Here is a 24,344-nt window from a genome sequence, read left to right on the forward strand (position 1 = left end):
AGCTGTGCAGTCCCAGAAAATTTTTTACTCTGCTCTCCCTGAAGAGCACCTGCTTATAAGCATAAGACTTTCAGATTTCCTTTTTTTGATGCCTCAGAACTCGCTTTGCCCACACCAGGAAGGGCTGATGAAGAAATATGTGTGTCCCTCCCCCTTTCCCTCGTAGCGTGATGAATTGTGGAAGTCCTGATTGAAAATTCTAATCACAGCCCTGCAGTCCTTCAGATCACAACCCTTGACAGTTGATTCACTCCTTTTCATGCCTGCTGCTTCTGACTGCTCCTGGAGCCTCGTCTGCATGAGTCTATCATTAGCACACAAAGCATGATGGATTGGCTGGGGTACCTCTGTCCTCAGAACCTGGGAAATGCTTCTCTTTTCAGAGTCAAAGAACCTGTGTGTGACATCGTCATGAGTGAGAGAAGAAAGTAATACAGTATTGGAGGTGCCTGTTTGCTGCCACTGTTTAGAGGGGAAATGATGCATTATGGGGACTGTAAGTACCTGGTCTGTTTGTTTGGGGTTTGGCTCCTCGCTGGAAAATGATGCAGAAAATCATGGATGTGGAGCATGAGCTGAGTCTGGCAAGGGCACAGCAGTTGTAGTACTTTTTGGGAATCAGAGCTGTAAAAACTTCCAAAATTCTCCTTCAAGGTCAGCCTATTAATGAAATTTTTTAATTTTCAGTGAGATCTGCTGGCCAAAATTATTACAAACAGTGGCTTTTGGTGCTGGCTGTGGGCTCAGCTCACTTTGCTGGATTCTCTTCTACAGACCCTTTCAGCAGGAAACTTTTGCAAATGTTTGCACCTTGCAAATGCTTTTATTCATCTGTGTGACTTGGCATTTAATGTTTCAGTGAACAAGACAGTTAAGTTTTTTGGCTCCAGTGAAAGATTGATAGGAACAATTTTCGAATGTGGTATCACAACAAAGTGAAAATATGTCATGTTCAAATACTGAGCTCTGATGCGTCATGTGGTCTTGTAATAAATGAAATGGCTCTACCAAGCTGACAGATGTGCAAGAAAATGGTTTTAAATTTATGATGATTAATTTTCGAGATGAACTGCAATGAAAAAAATTGTTAGTAGATACTTAAAGAAGGTAAGGGAAACCAGCTTTCTGAAATGAGAACAGGCAGGTAATAATAAAGCTGCCTTCACTGTTATATCCTGCTTTCTAAGATTTTTGCAGTGGGAAAATTGGTATTTGGCTGCTGCAGCTGGTGTTAACAGCTACTCATGCAAGTGTAGCATCTCATGGAAAGTCCATTTCTTAGATTTGTACTATTGCTTCCTGCTGGTTGTCTTGGAAGTAGGAGTAACTCAGAGCAGAGCTGAAGGTTTTCTGTCTGGTGATTCTCTCTGAGACATCAAAATAGCACTGAACTTAGTGAGAAAACAGAAGTAGCTCAGCAGTGCCTTGGAAGAAAACCAGATGTTCATTCATTTTGAGGATTTGCCACTTGAACATTGACTTTATTTTGCTCTAGGGCAGTTAAATATAAGGGATTTTGTTTGGTAAAATACAAATTGGTTTAGTTAAACGTTGTCAGGCAATTTTGAGCTAAAACCAGGCCTTGATAAGCTTTAGTGAAATCAACTCCTGCCAAATACAAGAAGGTAAAATAGTGCCTCTCCCTAAGAATAAACTCCATTATTTCAAGGAACTGTGCCTTAGTGAGGCCAAAACTGAGCTTTCCAGTCGGAAATGGGGGAAAACAGCCTCAAAAAGGATGTGGGCTGTACTTGTTTTAGAATGGGGCTTCAAAAGGAAAAAAAACCCCAAACATAAGTGTCAATGTCAAGCTATTTTGAAACAAACAAAAGGTCTTTAAAAGGAGATGTTTGTAAACTTTTCCATGGGAACGTTTTGGTAGACAACAACTTCTGTGGCAAACCCCAACAATTGTCTGCCAGCTGTTCATTTCAGGCACTGTGGGAACAGCAGGGCCTGGAGCATCTCCTCATATCTGACCTTTCTCATCTTCAGCAGTGCTCCCTCTTCCCTGTCAAACACACTTGGTGCTTCCAGAATTTTCCCTGCCATTCTTGGGGCAGTGGGTCAGCTCCAGGGCAGTATTTTATCTGTGGACTGCAATTTAAGTTCACTTGATAGTAAATAGAAAATAAAAATTCTAGAAGCCACTTTGGCTGTCTGAAGATAGATAGGAATGCAGATGCCCATTTTTTTTCTTCTGCAGAGATACTGTCAAAACAAAGTCTCTGCTGGTTCCTATCAGGTCCTTGTCTTACTGTGCACAGAGGAAAGAAAGAACCAAACTGTCTGAAGAGCTTAAGGATCCAAATATAAAATTAGTATAATAGATATAAAAAAATGTCACAACTGATGAGATATATCTGGGAATGTACAGTATATTGTGCTTGCTGCCTTTATTGCACTTCTAATGGCTTTCATACAAGTTGCTTTGGCCCTTAATATTTATTATCAGGAATTGTTTTTACCCACAAAGATCCTCAAAGAATAGCTGAGATCATGCTGAAACTTAATGTCTTTATGTCCAACCAATGCCAATATCTGTGCTGGAGGGGAAAAAAAAAATCAGCATTTTGCAGATGCTTGTCAGAATCCTGGTATCTAAAATATGTCAGATTATGTTCTGTACATCACTTAACAGCTGGGTACTCTATACATTTGCTGCTTCCTATTTTCAGAGCATTACACAGTCATCCTACATGGGCTTGTCTATACTGGAACCATTTTCCTTTCCCACTGAATGCTTTGTCCCTGGTCTGGAATTCTCAGTAATCCACTGACAATTCACTTTAACCAAAATCTGAATTTTCCCAGTCATGCTTTGTGTTAGAAATGAGAATACTCTGGGAGACTTTCATGATGATGACTGATCAGTTGTTCTGTGGCATTTACAATTGGATAGAATTCAAACTTTTAAAAGCATAAATGTTCACAATTCTCATAAATATTCACATTCTCAGGTGGATGTGTTGTTCTGTGATTCTGAGGTCTGTTAGCACCTGACATGAAGTGACCTGAGGAATGTATTCATTGCTTTCATTGACAATTGGATTGTCTCTCTTTTGCAGTTTCTGACAAGTTTAGCTCTCGAATAACCTGTAGTTGTTCACCATCTGAGCTGATTGAGCTTCATAAGTTTTGGAGGTTAATTCAGGGAACATCTGAGTTGTACTTGCCACTGAAGAAGTTCTGTCTGTCATGTTCTGTGTTTTATTTAAGGGTGTAAAAAGCTTCATTATTGTTTAAGGATTTATATTGTCTGTAGTTACAAGATCTAATGGTCTGAAGGCACGAGTGAAATAGTTTTATTTTTAAGAATAATGTATTTTTCAGTTCTGTATTTTGTCGACGTTAACTTGAATTCTCTGATATATTTAATTCAGTAAAATTTCATCTTTCATTTCATTTCATTTCATCAGAAAAGATGTCATGAAATGGCTCTGAAGGCATATCCAAATTGCTCTCCATTACCATGGAGAGCTGCAGTTCTGTACCCAAATGCACTTGAATGCAGGCAGCAGGAGTGGTGCTCCTGTGCCAGCTCTGCTTCCAAGGACACTGTCCAAGCCTGCCCAGCACTGTCAGGGCTCACTTTGCACAGCTTGCTCCTGGCTAGTTTGGGCTCTGATTTAGTTCTATGCACACAGTAGAATTCCTATTTCCTAGGTTTAGTTGTAAATTTCCCTAAATAGACAGGGTGGATTGTTTTAAAAATTTTTGCATTTCTTCACGTCCTTTGCCTGTGAAAAAAGGCTTATTTCCAAAATATTTGCAATCACTATAATGCAAGTTTGTAACTTCTTCAAGCAAAATAGAAGACACTTATAAAATTACGTTGATATTTGAGATTACTACTCTGAATCCTGGCAAGAAGTACCTAAATTTTATTCACCTGGATGACTAAAGTTTTTACATTTACAGATGTGCCTTTGACTCTCAGTTTATCAGATGTGACCTGTGTCTCCTAGGCTGTAAAAATCTGGGATCTGGAGCAGGAAGCTGGAATTTATCTGTGCATGCAATTAAAAAAAAAATCACTATGAATAATTTTTACACCTTAAGATAGTTTCCCATCTGAGATGTGAGTTACCACTATTGAAACATTTATTGGATTATATTGGAATTATTAGTTGTTAGAGAATTAGAAATAATTTAAATTAAAGTGTTTGAGTTTTGGTCCTTATGTAAAATATTCTGGTATGTACTTTGGCAAGATGAGCTAAACTGTTGGTGGAGATTTTAGTTTGCCTCTGAAACTGGAGAAATATTTGTCTCCTAAATACTGACCATAGAGTATTGAGGCTTAGCTGTGATGAATTTTTCAGTTTGTTGATGGAGCTGCTCAAACACACCCAACAATAAAATAAAGAGTGCCAAGAAAGCTAAATTTCCATCCTGCTCTGTGTCTGGGAATGACCAAATCACTTTTGCAATAGGTAATTCAATATTCTGATTTTCTTTTTAACTTGTATCTGGCAAATGAAGGCAGACTGATCAAAAGGCACATTGTCAGATTGCATGTGAAGTCAAGATTTGTACTTCCCTATGAAAATATGGGTTTCTAGCCCATTTTGAGTCCAGTGCCATACTTTATTAGGTATTAAAAATGTGATCGGTAATAACATTGAGAAGAATGCATTGATATGTTCATGTTTTAAGCAGTAATGGCTGTGGCTTGTCTGAAATGGTCTAGACTTCATTTTAACATCCAGTGACAAAGTGGAAAGGCTGTACAAACGTATGGTACTTTAATTAATGGGGGCAATACTAAAGCTTTGAAAGTCCTCTGGAGCTTTTGTCTCTGTTGGAACATTGTGCTGTGAATCTTCCCTAATAGTTAAAGCAAATGAAGTAAAATAGCCTTTGGGCTATTTTGTTACACTGTGTTGTTGGGGGAAAAAAAAATTAATCCTGTGCCATTTTGCATTTGCTGTCTGTGAATCAAACTGTGAAAGCTAATTTAAAAACTTTCACACTTGGCTTGAATGAGGACTGTCAGTGCTTGGAGAATGTCAGATTGAATGCAATTAGCTGGAGTTGGGCTAGCCTAGATATACCCATCAGCCTCAAAGTGCTCAGGCTTAATGACTGCTCTGATAAACTAACACAGAGGTTGCAGGAGAGAATTTAAAGGCATTAAAGTCCTGCTGAAAACTTACCCTGCATGGAAAGAGATCTTTGAAACCAAAATTGTTTCTACACCAAGGGGCAGGGAGGTGGAAGACCCTGTGGAAAGTTAAATACAGCACAGAGGTGCATCCATGAAAGGGGAAACAAAACCACTCATGAACCTGCTCAGAAATTTTTCAGACATCAATTATTTAAGTGTTTGTTAATTATTAAGCAGTAAGTTGCCATTTATGGTCTCTGAAGTAGTTGGGTGTCAAAGGCATTTGTGGAAGAGGGAGCTGGTGCAGCTGTGGTGAGTGAAATCTTGGAATGTTTCAGGGAATGGTGGCACTGCTGGTGTTCTAGTTGGGGGAAATAATGGGGTTTTAAAGTTAATCTCTGAATTGTATCTGTTCATCAAATGCTGCATCAACCTCTGATAGGGACATGAGGTCCAAACCTAATTGATAAAGTGAAGTTCCATGCTTGGTTCAGAGTAACTCTCAGTCTGGATGTGAGAAGATCTCCCAGATTGCTCAAGAGACAGAGATTTTAGGAAAAAGGCTGAAGTTGAAATAGGTGATGAACAGCTCAAGTTGTGAGAAGAGTTATCTACAGTATCAGCTGCTAATCCAAAGTATAATGACTGTTCCCTTGAAGATGGGATGTTTGTTAGTCAGTGCACTGTGGCTTTTGGGATATTATTTTCCATAAGAACATGTCAGAAAATGTGTTTGGAACTCATTCAGAACCCTTTTTTCCCCTTTCTCTCCTCTTTTTCTTGGAGAAGACTCCCTGCAGAGTTTTATCTTCAGGTGCTGAGTGAGGTCTCAGCCCAAGTTATTCCCTGAGAATTGCAGTGAGTGACCCCTGACTTTCCTCATGGAGAGACAGCCCTGATGGTAAATTGAAAAGAACTGAGTCTGTAAATTAGCATTTTACATGTCATCCCTTCTCACATGAGCAACACGAATTGTGCAGACAACAGCAGCATTTTTAGTTAATGAACCCAGCCATGAGCACCGTTCACGTTTAACATATTTACAGGGGGTAGCATCCAGTCAAAAAATTCCATTAATTCTTTTTGCATGAATATTGTGTGCATGAGTGCATGCATTTATGTGTGGATTTGTATGTATGTGTACACTATTAGTGTATGCAGTGTTAAAGCATATAGAGTAATTCAAGAAGAATCACTGAGGAGGTTTCATTAGGCATGTAAATATATTCAGCAGAAGATTTGAAATAACTCTTTAATGGAAAAAAAAGGAAAAACTGTGCCATTTGACATGAGAAGTCTATTTTGAACTCTAGGATATGCACAGTCTGTTTTCTGCTTTCCCTTTCTTGAAATTGTTGCTTGAAATATTATGGTGGCATGTAAAGGCTTGAAGTTTAATTTTAAATTTAATTTGCCTGAATGCTGCCAGGGTATTTTTACACAGACAGTAAAATTGCAACTTGGTAATACTTGGCACTCAATTTCTATAGAAATGGCATTCAGGATATAACTTTGAGCTCATAAATAAAATAAGATGAAATCACACATGTTAATTCTGATTTTTAAATATTTTCCAGATCATGTAAATGTAATTTCTGCCTTGATTTTGTTAGTTTTATGGGCAGCAGGGGAGAGAGTTTGTAACAGTCATGTATAAATATATATATATTTAAAGCTGTGAAAGAACTTTTTTCAATCTGTTAATCCAAATGTTCTTTAATGGCTAAAAATAGAATCAAATTACTTTATATAAAAAAAAAATCTAGGATTTATTTACTGAGCTTCAGACAGAATTATTCTTCCAATAATATTTTGAATATTCTTGAATAGAGAGCCAGAGGGTCACTTTGAAGGCTGGGCTTCCTCACCTGTTTTTACTGATAATCTGCTGACATCAGTTGTCCTTCCTGACTTCAGTCCTGACAGGAATGCCTGTTTGGTGAAAAAAAGAAATATTGTAATGGCTGTTATAATATGAAGTATTTACTTTGAGGTGTCAGATCTTCAGTGGTGTGTGATTCGTGGGGAGGACCAGAGGAGATGAGAGAGTGACTTTTTTCTTGTTGAATGTCGTATTTCCCAAAGGAAGTCTTTGGTTCAAAGATGGACCACAAAGTCTCTGTGTGGTTGCTTGATTTGTTGTATTTACTAAAGCACTGCTCCATAATGTAGTATTTAATAAAACAGTGAATTCTCTGAACATTCACAGCTCAAGACTGTGTTTTGTCTTTCCAGTCACTTTCTGGCACTGCTTTGACTCAGAGACCTGAAAGTCACAGCTGGAACTGAACATCCTACTTTCCTTTCCTCTCCTCTCCTGCCCAAGTCATGTTTGAGAGACAATCCCTGCTGCCAGACCCAAATCACTATTGCTGTGGAACTTTTGCAGAGTAGGTGCTGAAGGGATGCAGCCTGTGAGCTGAAGCTGCTGCAGGATGGTTGTTGTACACCTGTGCTGCTGCTTTCTCCTGCATGTTATTACACACAAAAGTGTAAATTACTGTTACAGAGCTAAACACATCAGTAAAGAAATGCTGGATTTGTCACTGTCCAGGTGGAATGAGAAGTTGTGTGTGCAGTGACAGAGTAAGCTCTCTTTTCATGTGGCATCTTGGGTACAAACAGTCTGTGCTGGAGGATCAGAGTCAGGGCTGTGTGATGAAGGCAGTCACTGTCTGTGCTTGGGGAGGAGGAGGAGGATGGGATGATCTCATGCCTTGGGGCAGCAGGACAAGGTCCTGGAGGTAGAACTCTGTGTTCTTTGCTTCCCTGTGTGTCATGCAAGACATCAGCCCTGGCAGTGCAGTTTGGTGAACATTCAGGGAGATAAAAAGAGAACTCAAGAGGGGAAATACCACACAACTTTAACAGATGATCTCATCAAATACCACTATAATTAAACAAAAATACATCATCAGTAAATAAATATCTTCTGAAATGTCCAGAAAGACTAATACATTTCTTGTAAGGAACATTAGTTTTAACTCAGATTTTATTGATATGTTTTAGGCAACTGTTATGTGCATTTCTTTGGATGGATTATTTGAATTAATGCATTAATTGACATTAATTTCATGTACTGTGTAGGTGCCAGTAGCTTCTGTGTAACTATGAATTGCAAGTACAAAGAGTTTATTGTGACTGATTTGAAACAAATCAGAAAGCTCTTCCAAGCATTGTTTACAAAAGAACCAATGTTTTTAGACAATGAAGTGAACTTTCCTTTGCTAATGTGATACCATGTCAGTAGTCTTTTCTTGGTTGGTTTGTTTATGTTTTTTTTTTAATTTTTAATTGACTTTATTACTAGGCACTGTTCTGTAGTGTTACTATTCCCAGTGTAACAATAATCAGCAATCTGCCCTCCTTGTTGTGTTTTTGATAAAAAGATGGAACCTATTATGCATGTCTTTTTTTTTTTTTTTTAGTAACATCTCTATGCTCTTATTAAAATTAAAGAATATAATGTATCTTAGGCTTCTTAAAATCTAAGTAGGATAAAGAATTCACTGCAGATGATCCTGTGGAAAGGCTTTGCAAGAGGAGGGCAATCAAGTAGGGATAATTAGAGTTACTATTTAAATATGCAGAAAGCAAAAAGCTTATCTGGAATAGCAGAGTGAAGTGTAAGTACAGCGTAAGACTCACGTAAGGATGATTTGCAAGCAATAAAATCACATCTCCCTGACTTTGTAAGTACAAAATAATAAGCAATATTTAATAATGAAGACTGTAATAGTCTGGGATATGTGATTTTACCATTCGAACTTACCTGAAGGGGATGGATTGGTTTAGCAGTGACAGAGTGAGGATTACAGGTATTTGGAATGTGTGTGCAGGAAGGGATGAGAGTAATTGCTCAAGATAATCTCCAAGCAGTGAACTCAGAATAATGATAGGAAGTTGGTGGGGTTTCTATTCCTGAGTTTTACTTCTTCCTCTGTCTCAGCCTGAGTGTGTGAACACCTCAGATGGGACTCTTGCTGCTGATGTGATTTGGAAACTTTTGCTGAAGAACAGAATTAATGTGAAGCTGAGAAAAAATCCCCCTTGGCAGAGAATTGGGTCGGATGGTCTTCAAGTTCTTAATCATCCCTGATTTTGTAACTCTGTCATTAGTTTCATTAATTAACTCGAGTGGGTAACACAAACATCACACTTCTTCCAAAACTAATATTACTGCTGCCTGCTGTTTAGTCTGTTGAACTGAAAATAGCCCAAAACAAACCAAAATGTTAAAGTGATGCATAGGCAATAACTTCCTTGAACGTTTATTTACTGAAATGGCTTTTATTTGGCATCATCTGCAGTCTCACCATGTACTGAGAGCCTGTCTGGTTTCACAAGGCCAGGCCTGCCTGATGCTGGGCTTTGGGAGGCTGGAAAGGCTGGAATTCAGGAGCTGGCACTGATTCCTCCCTGGGGCTCAGCTACAGCACACGTGGCTGCCAAGGCTGCCCCTCAAAGGAGAAAGGAGCCAGGGGTCTGACCACTGGAATTCTTTTGAGCTCCCCTGGCCCTTTCACAAGGCCATGGGTGCTTAACCCAGTGGTCCTGGCTACCTTCCAAGTGGAGTAATTAAATCCTGCATTCCTGAATTCCCTCTCGTTTTAATTGGATTTGGTATTCTTCACCTTTTGGCTTTCAACTCGCCTGGCGAAACAACTGTTTCTCATTACAGCAAGGACTTTATTTCAGAGCAGGGTATATTATCCTTGAATGTGATGCACATTGCTTTAAGTGTGCCAGGTGTTTCAGGAGAGCACTGCACAAGGCAGAGCAACATTTTACTTCCATTTCTAATTGATTTTCTTTGCTGTACTGAAGTACACTCATTCGAAGGTTATTCCTGTTTGCTCTCTCCATTTACAGGCCTTGTTGAGACTGCAGAATCAAAGGCAATTCATGAAAATATTTTCGATCGTTGCCGCATCCAGGAAACCTTCTGTTTGCCTCTGTGTGCAGCTTTCATCTCTTTTGTGTAGTCAGTGAAATCTAGGGCATGGCTGGAAGTTCAGCTTTCAGCGTGTATCCAAATGTTCACCTGATCATGGAGACTGCTCAGCACTTCACAGGAACCAGCTGGTAAACAAGGGAATCTGTGCTCCAGCTCCCCGAAAATATGGCTTGGTTTCTACTGTGCCAGTAACTTCTGTTCATGTACTGGAGCCTAAATAATTGATTTTTCAGTGCGTGCCACAGCACGGCGTTTTAAAACCCATGCTGCCTTGTCGATGAGTCCTGTGATTCTGCAGGAATTTTAATTAATGGATGGGGATGTCCAAAAGGTGTAGGCAGTAATGAGAGTGAATACCTGGTTTGAATGTGAGGAGGTAATTTCTGGACAGTACCAACCCTTGATATGGATAAAATTTAGATTAGTTCACTTAACGGTTCACCTGGCTCTAATGATACCTAAATTTAGAACTTGTGAGCACCGCTTGCCTGCAATCAGAATATGTTTTCCCCTGCATAAAATGGAATTATATTAGTCAATTCGCATTAGCCAAGTCTGAAGTCTCTGTCTGGTTGGATTTATTTGCACTGGGCTGATGACAGAGCTCCGTTTGGCTTTTTGTTTGACCTGGATATGTGTATCTTTCTTAGTGCTGTCAGTCTTCTCTTAGGCTGCTCAGTGAATACTCCTGTTACTGAAAATCCAAGATCCGTAGCCCTTTATTAAATTATAAAGTACATTACTTGTACCTTTAGTATTTACCTTTGGGCATTAGAGCTCTTTTTCCTAGAAAATAACCCAGTACAGGCTTTTTGTGGGAATTTCTGGAACCTCTGTGAAAGAAAAAAAGATTCCAAGCATATCTGGGAATGCCTTCATTAAAAAAAGGTAGTAGGAATGAACACATCGGGGGTTTTTTGTTTGTTTGTTTGTTTGTTTTTAATTAAGGAGTATATTTCATGTAAGTGATTGCACAAAAGTCTTTTAAAGTAGGAAGAAGCCCACCTGTGTTATGGACTATAAATTCACTTTCTATAGAATTCTGTCCCTTTCTCTGCATGAATTCCAGAGGAAAACCCCAAACTCACATAAAGCCCTTCCGTTATGGACTGGATTTTGTTGGTAGGCAGAGAGGGTGGGGAAAACCAGCATCCTGTCTTTCATCCCTCTGCATGAGGATTAATCATGATCACAGCTGCACAATAATGCAGATCTTAGCTGGGGCTGGAGAGGGGGAAGGGATGGGTATGGAGAGAGCAAAGGACGTCTCTGTCTTCCCTTCCACCAGCCCCTCCTACCCTCAGAGCCTCTGCAGTCGATGGAGGAATGGCAAGAAGCAGATTCCTAGGTTTTTTTTTAATTTTAACTAATTTAATCTTTCGCACATCCTGTGTTTTTTTCCTTCAGTCATAAGGACTGCACTCAATTTTCCTGGAACACACACACACAGAGTGTTTGCATGGCTTCCTTGTTTCCTTGATGGTGCTGCTGGTTCAAAGGCACATAGATTCACACCAGTGACTTCTACAGTGTCTCTGTAGGCAGCCCCAAAATGCCTTGCAGGTCAACTGTTTTTGAAATGGAGAAAAATGTGGTAATTCCTTCAAGGTAAATCAGAAGGATTATGACATCTAGGAAGAAGAATCTGCCAGACAGTTCCGAAGCAATATAACTAGGACTGACCCAACAGCATCTCTAAAGCTTCCAATAAAATTGCCTGAGGAGTCTGCCAAGAAGCCAGATGCTGCTGCTGGAAAAATACCTTCTGTAGCTTGGCATTTGTCCTGTAATTGCTTCCAAGAGAGAATAAACTGTAGCATGACAGTAGAAGGTGAATGGTTCCTCACTGCATGCTGCTTGGAGATTTTTAAAAATGTTTAGAAAATAAGCATTATTTTCTGATGTGTTACCACTCATGCAAGTCCTTGTACTTGTTTAACTGCTTATGAGTTCCCCATCTGAATAATCTAACACTTTTTCTTTTTGTTTTGCTGACATGTTAGCCTGGCAGTGATTTCATTTCTCTTTTTCCTGTAAGTGATTCCTTTTGCAGGGTCCCTAATCACCTGGGCTTTGATCCTGTAAGTGTGTGATGTGGTCCTGTAGACCTCTCGAGTTGTGTCACTGTGGGGATCCTGTATGGATGTCTCTCTGTATGGAATTTTGATACAGCAAACAACACCTGGGCCACACAGTTCTAAGGGTCAGATTGTCCTGTGGCTTTGTTTTTTCTTTTAGTATATTTTCCAGTTGTGGGAAGAGCATTGCCAGCTACTATTCAGAAATGCTGCTGAATCTTACCCAAAACCAGAAAATGTGTGGAAACTTCTTAGGGAAGGTGCTTCCTTCCTTTGAAAATTGTTAATATTCCCACTGAGAGACAGCAGAGGTATTTATGGAGCAGTGTATAACCGAATAAGATACAAATGAGATGAGAACAGATAAGTGATTCCAAGAAAATTATTTATTTGAAATTCCTCCAGTAAAATCTAGCAGTGATTTGAAGACCGGACTATTTAAATGGAAGGGTCAGGAGTATTTCTGCAGCTAAAACTCATCATAGAATCACAGAGTGGCCTGGTGTGGAAGGGACCTTAAATCTCATTGAGTTTCAGCTCACTGCCAGGGGCAGGGACTCTTTCCACCATCCCAGGTTGCTCTAAGCCCTGTCCAACCTGGCCTTGGGCACTAACTGGGCAACCTCTGCCAGGGCTTCCCCACCCTCACAGGAGAGAATTTCTTCCAAATCTCTGATCTAAACCTGCTCTCTTTCAGTTTGAAGCTGTCCCCCCTTGTTCTGTCACTAAATGTCCTTCTAAAAAGTCTCTCTCCATCTTTCTTGTAGGTTCCCTTCAGGTTTTTGGCAGGCCACACTTAGATCACTTACTTACCAGACAATTAAAAATATTGATATTGGTCAGTTGTGGAACAAGAATGTAAAAGTAATTATTGCCTGTTTATGTGAATTTATACTTACAGTCCCAGAAGCTTTTTGCTTTTTCCCCTTTGCTGTGCTAGACGATGAACTTTGGTAGAAGTCAGGTGGTTGAGTTTGGCATAATAAATATAAAGTCCATTTCCAGCAAGGTGAATTCCTTTGATCAGTTTCCCTGATACATAACTGTCAGGGAACAAGGGCTGAGTGCTGAAAAACAGCAGTGAATAAAGATCCTGGCACAGGAGCTTTTTGTTGTTGTTGGCATTAGGAAGCTTTGCTTTGCTGTAATGTCAGAAGGCTTCAGAGAATGGAAGGGCACAATGTTCAGGTCAGCTCGTGTGACTGAACAATCTCAAAGGGACCTGGAAAAGTTGGTACAAAATTCACATCCTTTAAGGCATCACTCCAAGCTTTACTTCAGATTTCAAAGTATAGCTTAAGTTAAGTCTTGTGTAGGTAGAGTGTTGTTATTTCATATAAAAGGAATGAGAAGGCAAGTTCCAGTTCAGTCTCACTTGAAATATTAAGAAAATTATCCTGAAAGTGAACAAGAAATAGAGCTGAGTTAATATATTTCTATGAAGGACAGGAGATGAACAAGTTTGCTTCAACTCACTGTGCCACTTAAAAACATGCTGAGCTGTCCAGGATGCGGAATGTTTAATTCCATAACCTTTTCTTCCGATTAGAAGATGCAGATTCTGATTGTGAGGAATTTGCATTTCAATATGAAACGTGGTGTCTGACATTGCTTTTACCCTCTCCCTGGTGATGCTCCTGACTGCACACTTCTCCCTTTCCTTCGGTGTGATGATTGCACCACTGCACTTTAGTAATCATTTAACAGCTCTAATTACAGAATACTGTGATCCCAACTGTGTACTTTGTCCTTTTTGCCTTCTTAGTCTCTGTTTCTCTGGTGTCGGGAGGATCACAAAAGAGCCGTTCTTCTGCTTTGCAAAAATAAGTTTGGTAATGTACAGATCTGCATTTTCTCGTGGCTTTGGAGTTTAAAATATTGAATTTTTGCCATAGATGGGTTGGTTGGTCTGCTGTTGTTTACATCAGTCATGCTGGCATAACTTCTCTGACACTAATGCAGATCCACCAGCATAAAATTGGTGTAACTCCAACTCTGCTAAAATCAATAGTGTTACACCAATATAAGCCAAATGCAATGCTATTGATTTCGTGCTGGTGTGACTCTATTGACTGCAGTGGAGGTGAGGCAGTTTCTGCTGGTGGGGCTTGGGTCACAGGCAGGCTGTGCTGGCTTTGCAGCAGTTGTGACTTCAGTTTCTTGTTTGTTCTTTGCACAGCTTATCAGAAGTTCTCTCTCTTTTCTCCTCCAGGGTCAGAACTGTGGTAATCTAGGTGCAGTAATGTCTTGGAATAATGCAATTCATAGAGGAAAAGCATTAGGTAATTCAGTTTCACTGAGCACAGGGAATCTCTAGTCCCATTGGAATGATTTCCTGAGTTATCTGCTAATGTGGAATCAGAGGAATGATGTGAAGATTTTAAGCCTGCTCCTTTTTGATGTGATTCCCTGCAAAAGCTTACAGAAGCACTCTGAGTGGAGTTTTGAGTCAGAAAGTCCACTTAAAGGAACAATGAGTGCTGTATCTATACCCCCAGCACACAGGGATTGTTCCTGGTTTTCAGCTCTCTGGGCTGGAGTTGCATTCCCTGCTCCATGGGCAGAGATGTAATTTTTCCTGAAACCACATGGCCTTTGAATATTTAAAAAATTCTGTTTAAGCAAGTCCATGTCTTCTGTTTCTCCTTTGTTGGATGAATGCTGCCCTGTATAATATAAAATAGAAAGTGTAATATTAAAATGAAATGTTAGTAATTTCCCATTAAAAATGTTGATGAAATCAATTCATTCCTTTGAAAAGCTCCTTTTTAATCCGGTCAGCATTTTCTGTGAGTAGAAAATTCACAGCACTTCTGGTGAATAATTGGTGGAGTGGAGTGCAGTATTCACCACCACATGGAGTGATTTCCAGGAGGAATTTCAGTAATTATTCCTGCCATCGTCGGAATGCTAATAAAAATCTTACTTTAGAAATATTTTATAGGTCAGGGTTTTTTTGCCAAGATGGTCTTTCAGTGGTGAATGAGCTTCAGTGGTGCTATTTACCCCATGTGAGAAACTGGGTAACATGCTTGAGAGGTGGCCTAGAGACAGAATGAAGCATAGTTTAAACCACAATAAACTTAATAAAATATGTTATTGGCCTTAGTTACATGTAAGATTTTGTTTAAAAAGAGCTTCTTGTTTTCAGGAGATAAGAGAAGTATTTCATGAATACAGTCAACTACAGCAACTAAATAGAAAGGGAAATTAAATGCTGTGGCTTTAGTACTAAGTAGTTGTCTGATGTTGGAAGAATTAAAAAGAATTTAAAACGAAAGACACTACAGACATAGTACAGAAAGCTGAATAAAGCACATAAAACTCCTTGCTTTATCTTAATATATAGGAAATCAGGAGTGGAGGGAAGTACATTCTCCTTTTAGAGCAAACAAAACTGAGTATGAGATCTGGAGGCAGCTGTGAGTCTTTGCAAGCTGTGTAACTTAGGGAGGTGGTGGGGTATGAAGGGTTCCAGAGGAGGGTTTGTAGGGGAAGAAATGTTTGTGTAGGATCTCAGTTGTGAATGAGAACAGTGAAATTTGTTTCACCTTTACAGGCTGCAGAAATCCCAGTAAAGAAATGGCAGGAAAAAGCAGTGCTTGGCATGGAATGCCATACAAGAGAGTCCTTTGGCTTTGTCACTATAAACATGCATTCTGCTGCTCTGGGGGCAAAACTGGAGGAGAGGGACAGACCAGTGAACCATTTAAGAGATTGTTTTCTCTTGCAGGGTAGCCACAATTTCAGTGCATGGTCTGGTTTAGATTTAGCTGCTAAACACATTACAGAATTTGCTGTAATGAACTGTCACCAACAGCTCTCCTGTTTGCTTTTGCTTCCTCCTCTTTTTCTCCTCTCTGTCAGTGTCTTAAGCTCTTTTTTACGTCACCTTCCTCCTTTTCTGGTTCTTATTTACAGGCCTTGTTGGCTGCAGTGTATCAGTGGGTTTTGGATCAGTCCCTTGGGCTCCTGTCTGGAATTAGTGCAGTGCCTGCTGTGACAGATGAATACTCTGATGTTCCAGCTCTGACCATTGGGGAAATGAGCTGATGAGTACAAAACAGCGTGAGCAGCACCAGAGGATTTCCTGGCCCCCTCTCCCTGGAGGGAATAAAGAGCACTGGTGGCAAGGATGGGTTTTCCATCGTGTGTTTGTGTGTGGTCCCTCTGCTGCTCTCTGGGTTAGGCTTTGTGGTCAGGTGGGAAGTGGATGAATAACATTTTCTCCCTGGATTGTGGACCCTTACCCTTGAACTGGCTTTTGTTTTCCAGGATCACAGCACTTTTCACTTATATTTTGCCCTTTTAGTATGTTTGGGCTTTGTTTAACACTTATAAAACCACAGGCATCAACATGATTACGTTGGGTTCTTTGGAGGATAAAAAAATGGATTGCAAGACTCCAGAGGCATAAAAGCAAGAGCCAAGGATGGGAGCATGGCTTTTGTTTTGTGAAACCAGCATTTGGGAGGTACCATCCTCTTGTCAAATCCCACTTTGGGGCTGTGGAGAACTTAAATACCCAGGGAATGCCAGGGCTTAGTTACAAATCCTTTCTAAGGCTGCTTTTCTTTTACATAAGCAGATGGAAACTGGTTTCAGGGGAGGGAACTTCTTAAGTTTTGAAGCCCTGAAGAAAATTAATTAATTCGTGCATTTGAAAGCCAGAGGGGAAGTATTATGATCATCTTGTCTGACCTCCTTCATAACTTGGGCCAGGGGAAGTCTCCTAATAACCCCTTCATGCTCACTCAAGCGTGGCAGAAAAGACAAATGATTTGACAGAAATTGTTGTTTCACAGACATGTGAGGGAGGTGAGTGGAGCTTGGGACTAATTTCCCCGTGAATAAAGGGTCCAACCTGTGTTAATCTTACCTGCAAAGTGAATTTACAAAAATATTTCTTGGTTATGGCTTCATGTTTTGTGCTGGTGTAGCAGTAATAGGGAAGGCAGGCTTAAGAACTTCTCTCGGAATTAAAAGCCAGTTAATTCCAGAATGCGCTGATTGTGTTCCTGCTGTAGCCACTTAATAAGGCCACAGAAAATGTCAGTATTTTGTTAAAACGAAGAGCTCAGAATCCTCTTTAGGAAAAGCTGAGGCATGCACATAGCATTGCAATAGCTGGAGCAGTAACAAGGCACACAAGATCATTAGAATGGATGGATATGTGTAAGATGATGGATTTTTTTATTTTGTTTTTTTTTAGGAAACGCAGCTAACAAAATTTTGTCTTTAGAGCAGGGAGAGAAACGTGGCAGAAGCGATCAAAGGAAATAGCATCTCATTGATAAAACACATGCTGCAGTACTTCCCACAGTTGGGAGGCTGTGGTATTTAACAACGGTGACCTAGATTGGAGGAGACAATAAAAGCTGTTGCGGTGAGGAGCAGATTGAGTGCCATTCTCATCTGGGTAATAAACGGCTGAAATATGGACAGTGCATGGAAGTTTACTAATGTGGCTTACATAAAGACCTGTACTTTTGGAGGAATTGTCTCTGTAGCAAATTCAGTTTGAACTATAGCTTGTGTCTGACAGATGTTTATGTGCTCCTTTACAAAGATACCTATTACTTTATTCAAGGATCTATGAGCCTGCGAGAGTATGACCTGATTAGGTTTGAAAGTAAATCAATATGTGAACCTGTCCAAAAACAGACATGCATTTATTTTAAAAAATATTACTCTGTGGGATAGCCTCGAGGGGATATAGCTTTTCTGGAGAGTTTCAAATGAGATAGCAGTCATATGTTGTTACTTTAAAATATTCAGTGCCATTCAGATGCTACTATTTCAGCTATCCTGTTGGAAATAGCTGACAACAAGAGATGACATTCCTGATGTTTTTGTAGCCACAATGGTCTTCTAAGACATTAAAACTTGCTTAACTATGGACCCTGGGGGTATTTGGTATTTATTTTTAATTTATTTTTTTAATAAATGGACCTATTATAAATATTTTCCTTTTGTGAAGTGGTTCGTGTTAGTGCTCCTCGTAGAGTTACGCAGTTAACCTTTAGGTAAATATAAATCCAAATTCTGGAAAAATAAACTGTCAATCCAGCTGTGACTTGAGAGATGCTCTAAGTAAGTGCCATTGAGCTGTAAAGGCTGATGCATCCCCACTGTGCTGTAAAACTAAATATTATTAAATTGGGTTGCGCGCAGGGGGAGGGGAAGGAGCTGGGGGTTGCGAGGGACATCTGTTGTGCTCAGAGCTTCTCTCCCTGCTCGTGGGGGGATTTGAAGCGTGAGGGAATCCCCCCAGCACTGCTCCCAGCATCCCTGCCTGGGGAGAGGCATCTCCCTGCCCATGGAGCTGGCCAGAGAGCGCCTGGATCCTGGGAGCATCACTTCTGGAGCTGTTACCCCTTTTCCCTCTGTGATCAGCCTGCGTTTGCTTTGTCCTTTCCCACTCTTTCCTCAGCTGAGAACATTCATCACGATGCTGTTGGTTTATTCAGGTCTGTTGCACCGAGCAGGTGTATTTAGCAAGCACTGCAACTTCAATTTGTGCTCCGCTTTATTTTTCCTCCTTTTTATTTTTTTTTTTCTGCCATGCGGTGCTTATTCAGATTCCATAGAGGGGAGAACAGGGAATTTTGTATTTCAAAATCAGTTCAGCAGATTTTGAAAAGCTATCTTTGAATATTCTATAATACACAGACAGATTTGAAGAGCTTATTAAAGAAAGCCCCTGACACACTTCAGCAATATTAAATCACTTCAGACGGTGCATGGCAGTGTAATGTTACTGAAGCATTTTAAAATGTTAAAAGAGCCTGGATTTGAAAGTACTGGTAGCTTCACAGCCCTTACTGTGAAAAGTGATTTAAAGTGTCAAAATTATTCTAGTGTTTGCAGTCTGTTACTTCCTTAAATGATAAAGAAGGGACATCAGTAAATAACTCTAACTGCAGTTAATCTCTGGCCATCTAACCAGCTGATATGCTGGGTTAATATCTTTATTAAATGCTTATTTAATAAGTGGGCAGCTGTTCAGACAGGCCAGATGGACTTCTCTGTAATTGTGCTAATAATGAGAACTTTCTCACAAAAAGAAAGGGTGGTAAGAAGATGCATTTGGTGAGGGAACATCCTGACAAATGGCTTCAGGACAGTCTGGTCCTCTGCCCTCGACAGACTGGCTGAAGTGAGTGGTTCATCCCTCAAAGCAGGAAGAACCAGCAGTAAGAATTGGAGCAATGGGTTATTTTTTGCTTAGATGGTTATTCTTTGTGTGTTCTTTGCCTCCAGAGCCCTGACATCCCCAGTCCTGTCCTGCCTCCCTCATCCTGCTCCAGCACATTCCTGCTGTGGCTTCACAGCTGGTGCAGTTTTGTCCCCCAAAAACACACATTGTGTAAAACTGTAGCTTTCTCCCTAAATGTTATTTTTTTGCACCTATCCCATTCGTATTTCGTGGGTTTAATTAAGTATTTTCAGAGATCTTTGCAAGAAAGATTACTAGATGGGTGTTCAAATTACAGCTTTGTTTGCGTGGAGACAGATTCTTTTATACTGGAAACATTATCATAAGCAAGAGGAGTGGCAAAGTATGATGTTCTCAGCATGAGCAATGAATATATTTTTCATTTGTCTTTGTTAGAGCAAGAGAATGAAAGCACTGAAAGAGCATTCGAGGAGTAAAAACCTGTATTTACTATCTGGCAATATGGAATTGGTGCATTTAAGAATTGAGTCCTTGCAGATTTTTGTGCTTTTGGTGATATTTCCACCTACTTCCTGCATCATAGTCTTTGTTCTCCAGCTGCTGGTCCAGAAGTGCTGATCTTCCTTACACCCTGAGCAGTGTCTCTAGGCTGTGAAGGCATCTCAGATATGCCAAAACATCTCAAATATAGATGTTTGAGGTAGTCACAGGTAACTGTGGTTTAAGCACCTAAAATCATGGGCAATTGGCTCTGGAGATGGAGAACTTTATATATTTCTCCCTTGCAGTGGTTTGGCTTTTTCATTGTTTTATTTTATTTTATATTTTTTATTTTATTTTTTTATTTTCCTTTTATGCTTTAAACCCAGCAAGTGACTGTTCCTTTTTGTTTCCTTCCTTAACAGCACTGGAAAGGAGTGAATGAGATGAACTGTTTGGGTTATAGTATCTGAAAGGCTAAATTATTCTCTTGGAGAGACGTTCTAAATGAGCCTGACCGAGATCCTGGATCTGTGTGAAGAGGACTAAGGATATAGGATGTCAACTGAGACAGAACTTCAAGTGGCTGTTAAAACCAGCACAAAGAAAGACTCCAAAAAGAAAGGTAGGGACTCATTTCTCTTTATTTGTGTGTGTTTTGTACTTTGATCAGCTCCTGCATCAGCCACCTTTGGCACATCTGTGGCTCTTCTGTTATCTGTGTGCTCAGAGAAAGTGGGATTTGTTAAATTCAGTGGAAGTCTGGTACAGAAATATGGGGTTGGATTCTCTGACATTAAAAATATATCTCATTGAAATATATCTGGAATGTGAGAAAAAACTTGCATATTATTTATGGCTCACGAACAGAAATACAATTTTTAAAATTACCCAACAAAAGATCACTTTTTTTTCCTCTGCTGATAAATACATTTGCTTCTAATGGCTTTTCTCCTACTTTGTTTTGAGATAACCAGAGCTTAAATGCACTTTCTGTTACTAGAGTTTGAATTTTACTGACACTTTCTGAAATTGGAGAACTCTGTAGCAATCTCTAGAGAGAATAATTGTAATCTGGTGAAGGAAATATAAACGAGGAGCTGGAAAACTCAAAATTAGGAAGAAGCTATGGATTGGATTAGTTCATATTTGTATTTACAACTTTGCCTCAGACTCTGGAGCAATACATTGGAGTGATAAGTGAGAGAAATGGCACCATGTGAATTTGGTCCTTTAGGCTTACTTAAAGATTTTTAGTAGGGATTTTTATCCTTAGATTTTTATTAGTATTTTTATTGCTTATGAGTTTAAATATTGATGAATTTGGTGCCCAAGACCTTGAATTCTAGTGGTAGTTCATGTTGTTCTGAGCAGCCATATTTGGTTATTTTTTTAAACCTACACATGAAACTGAGGTTGAAAACAGATTTAATATGAATTACTCAAATTAAAAAGTAAAACAAAAAGAAAATAATACTTTATAGTTTTAATGCTTGACACAGCAAGATGTGGACTTTCATGTGGACTTTGGAGTTTGTCATTCTGTTTCTTCCTGTGAGTGTGTAATTTAGCCATTTACTTCTGAGAGTTTTACATTTTTCTAAGAAAAAAAAAATTCTCGTCTTTGCTTATACATGTATAATGCAAATTTTACTCATAGATAAATCTTTATCCTAGAGTTTGTGGAAGACACAGCAATTAAAAAAAATTCAAGTGTTTGTTTGGGAAGATGGTTTAAAAACCTCATGACTGCTCTAGGCTTACACTCACAAATCAGAAATGATTCATTTAAGATAAAAAAGCTTGGGTTTGGAAAGGCAGAAAAAGGGGAACTTTGATGTAATGAGAATGTGATCTAAGATGTTTAAGGCAAATAAAGTGGTTTGGTTGTATGATCATTCAGTTTTTGAGGGCAGGCAGGAAATTAAAAAAATGTCATTTCTTTGCAATACGGATAACATCTTTTTGATGTGTGTCTCCTATGTTATTTCTTCTGCTGGAGGCTGAAACTTTTGAAACCAGCAAACAACTCTTTTAGGAACTTGACGTTTATGTTAATAAGATACTCAGCAGCCAGCTTCTAAAAACATTGCCATAAATCACAGCAACTGAGCTCTTCTCTGCCCAAAATCTGATTCTATCCCCTAAGTGGAAGTTCTGAGAATTAGCTTTAGTGCTGAGGGGGAGTATAAAATATGTGGTGAGGCAGTGATTGGAGTGTCTGGAGTGCTGGAAGGGCCAGGGAATGGCAGTGTGACATCCCCAGGATTATTCTTGCTCGGTGCTTTTGGTGATATTTTTGTTTCTGTCTGTGCAGTCTGAGTGCATCAGATCCCATCAGCCATCCCAGGGCTGGGAGAATGCTGTGCACAGACAAGGTACACAATGCACACACTGTTTGCTATTCAAATCCCACATAATGAGAGTCAAAAGAAACTTGGTGTGCTCATTTACTTGTCATTGAGTTGTATGCACTTGCCTGTATTCCAACAAAGGAGCTCTCCTCTGTATAGTGGGGATGATGGACACGTGAAAAACGGGGATTTTTTCCTTTCTTTTTTTCCCCAAGTTCATTAACTGCGAGCAGTGACAGGTAGCAAGTGCTAACATGAAGTTTCTAATGTTGCTGATCAATGAGTTTGATTATCCAGTGGAACTGAGTATTCCCAAGGAATCAGTCTTTGCTTTATCCACAGAAATTTCAGCTCTAGCGTTTTCCAGCGTTTTGCTGCACTTGTGGAAGAGCCACATATCCATCTCCATCCAGAGCAGGGACAGACCTCTTGTGCTGTATTATCCACTGTTTTGGTAGCTCTGCTGCCTTCTGCATGGAATTTGTCCCACAGTTGTACCCCACAGTGGAGTTCTGGGCTGATGAGAGGGGATGGTGTGGAGCTGGAGCACAGGGCAGAATTCTTTCCTGATCTCAGCTTGAGTTTTCTGTGTAGTGTCAGCTAAATCTTCAGCTCTGTCTTTATCTAATAAGCATCCCGTAAGGTAGTGTTTCTTATTCGAAGCTTTGAAATCAAACCAAGGTTAATTCCTGGGATTTGTAAGGTATATGGATATAAAACATGATAAAGTGTCAGATAAATGTGAGCAGCTCTTCTTACTGAGGTACAATGGCCAGAAAGAAAATGATGGTTATTCAGATGATTGCTACATTGTGATAATAGCGCCTGCCTTGAGTTAAAGCCTCTGTAATGTCATTAGTTAACAGTTTAATAACCTGGACAGGTTAGAAGACAAGTCCAAGAGGAGTATAATGATGTTTAGTGAATATGAATGCAAAGTCTTGCTGCTAGGATGGACTAACTGCCTGCCAGAGGGGTGGAATGAGTGCTTGAAGTTCCTTGAGGGTTTCTCATAACATGTTATCTTACTTTTAGGCTCTATTGCACAGACTACTGACTTTGTAGTGACAGGGAAATAAGTTTGATTTGTGCTGTAGTTAGGATAAATGACAATGCAAAGATTTTACCAAATATTTCTTTGGTGTGCTTGGAACACACAAAACTCTTTCTGCAGGCACACACCAAGCAGCTCTCTTTGAAACATTTCTCTTCAGGCAGAGAGTTTTTACAGCTTTTGGCCACAGCCAACTCTGCAGTGTCTCCACTGTCATCTGAGCTGGTTTGTGTCCTGTTCAGCACTGAAGGGTTGTCACTGCAGTTAGGACAAGAACTTAAATACAAAACCCTCTCAGAAGCTGCTGTTTGCACAGAATCACAGCTGAGAAGCTCTCATGTAATGTAGGTAAGTTCAATATTTACATGATGATATCAGACTGTAATTTTGTATGTTAACATTATCACCCTGGATAATCTCAAAAACAGGCTATGGAAAAATCAAGTACCAATTTCACCTTCTATTCAGTCCATATTGATCTGTTTTATCCAGGGTTTGATTGGCTCTAGAAACTCTTCCTGGTTGTGCTCCTGAGGGGTTGGAATTTTAACTGATTTGGAAATAGTTATGGGAACAGAAGTGAGCCAGGCACCTCCCTTCCTCTCCAGATTGTCACTCTTTCCTGCCTGTGCTGTGAAGCTCCTTTCCCTTGAGGAGCTGTGCTTCACCCTGACCTCCAGAGCCCTCCTTTTTTAGACTTTATTCCATTTTACAGGCTTACAGTGCACTAGGTGTTATTAGAGGAGATTATATTTCTGCCATCCCCCACCTCCAGCCCTAATCTTCATGCCACTCTTGGTGATACCTGCTAGTAACTTCCTTGTAATTATCTTTTTTGAGAACTTGCTCACATTTTAAAAGACATCCTGGAGAGGTTTCATGTTGCTGTCAAAATGGAAATCATGAGAAATTCTCAGGAGATTTAGAAAGCTCAATTTGAGGACTTTTTTTGTGATAGAAGGTTTTTTTTTGTGAGTTTGCCAAAAGTCATGTGTTCTTTAAGAAACATTTAGAGAATTAATGATAGAAGTAATGCTCTTGAATGCTGATTTTATTTCATTTGTTTATGTCAACTGGTTCATTAAGAAGTGAATAAAAATTTGTGTGTTGGTAACATTCAGGGTAGGAAAT

The 24,344-nt window shown here is 39.7% G+C and overlaps 1 protein-coding gene across 14 annotated transcripts in view; it reads left to right on the forward strand.

The window, feature by feature from the left end:
- DAB1 (DAB adaptor protein 1) overlaps window positions 1-24,344 on the forward strand; it is a 398,763-nt gene that overhangs the window by 278,122 nt on the left and 96,297 nt on the right. For 10 of the 14 annotated variants that reach the window (XM_085067480.1, XM_085067479.1, XM_085067481.1 and 7 more), the window contains one exon: window positions 20,231-20,430. In XM_085067480.1, the coding sequence (XP_084923606.1) occupies window positions 20,364-20,430 (67 nt within the window). In that variant the 5' untranslated portion in view covers window positions 20,231-20,363. Of the gene's footprint in view, window positions 1-383; window positions 497-13,912; window positions 13,978-20,230; window positions 20,431-24,344 lie in introns of those variants that run through there. The other 4 variants (XM_085067478.1, XM_085067477.1, XM_085067475.1 and 1 more) reach the window with 2 other exon arrangements.

The sequence above is a fragment of the Lichenostomus cassidix genome, chromosome 8, assembly GCF_008360975.1.
Source record: "Lichenostomus cassidix isolate B80296 chromosome 8, HeHo_3.0, whole genome shotgun sequence".
Taxonomy (NCBI): domain Eukaryota; kingdom Metazoa; phylum Chordata; class Aves; order Passeriformes; family Meliphagidae; genus Lichenostomus; species Lichenostomus cassidix.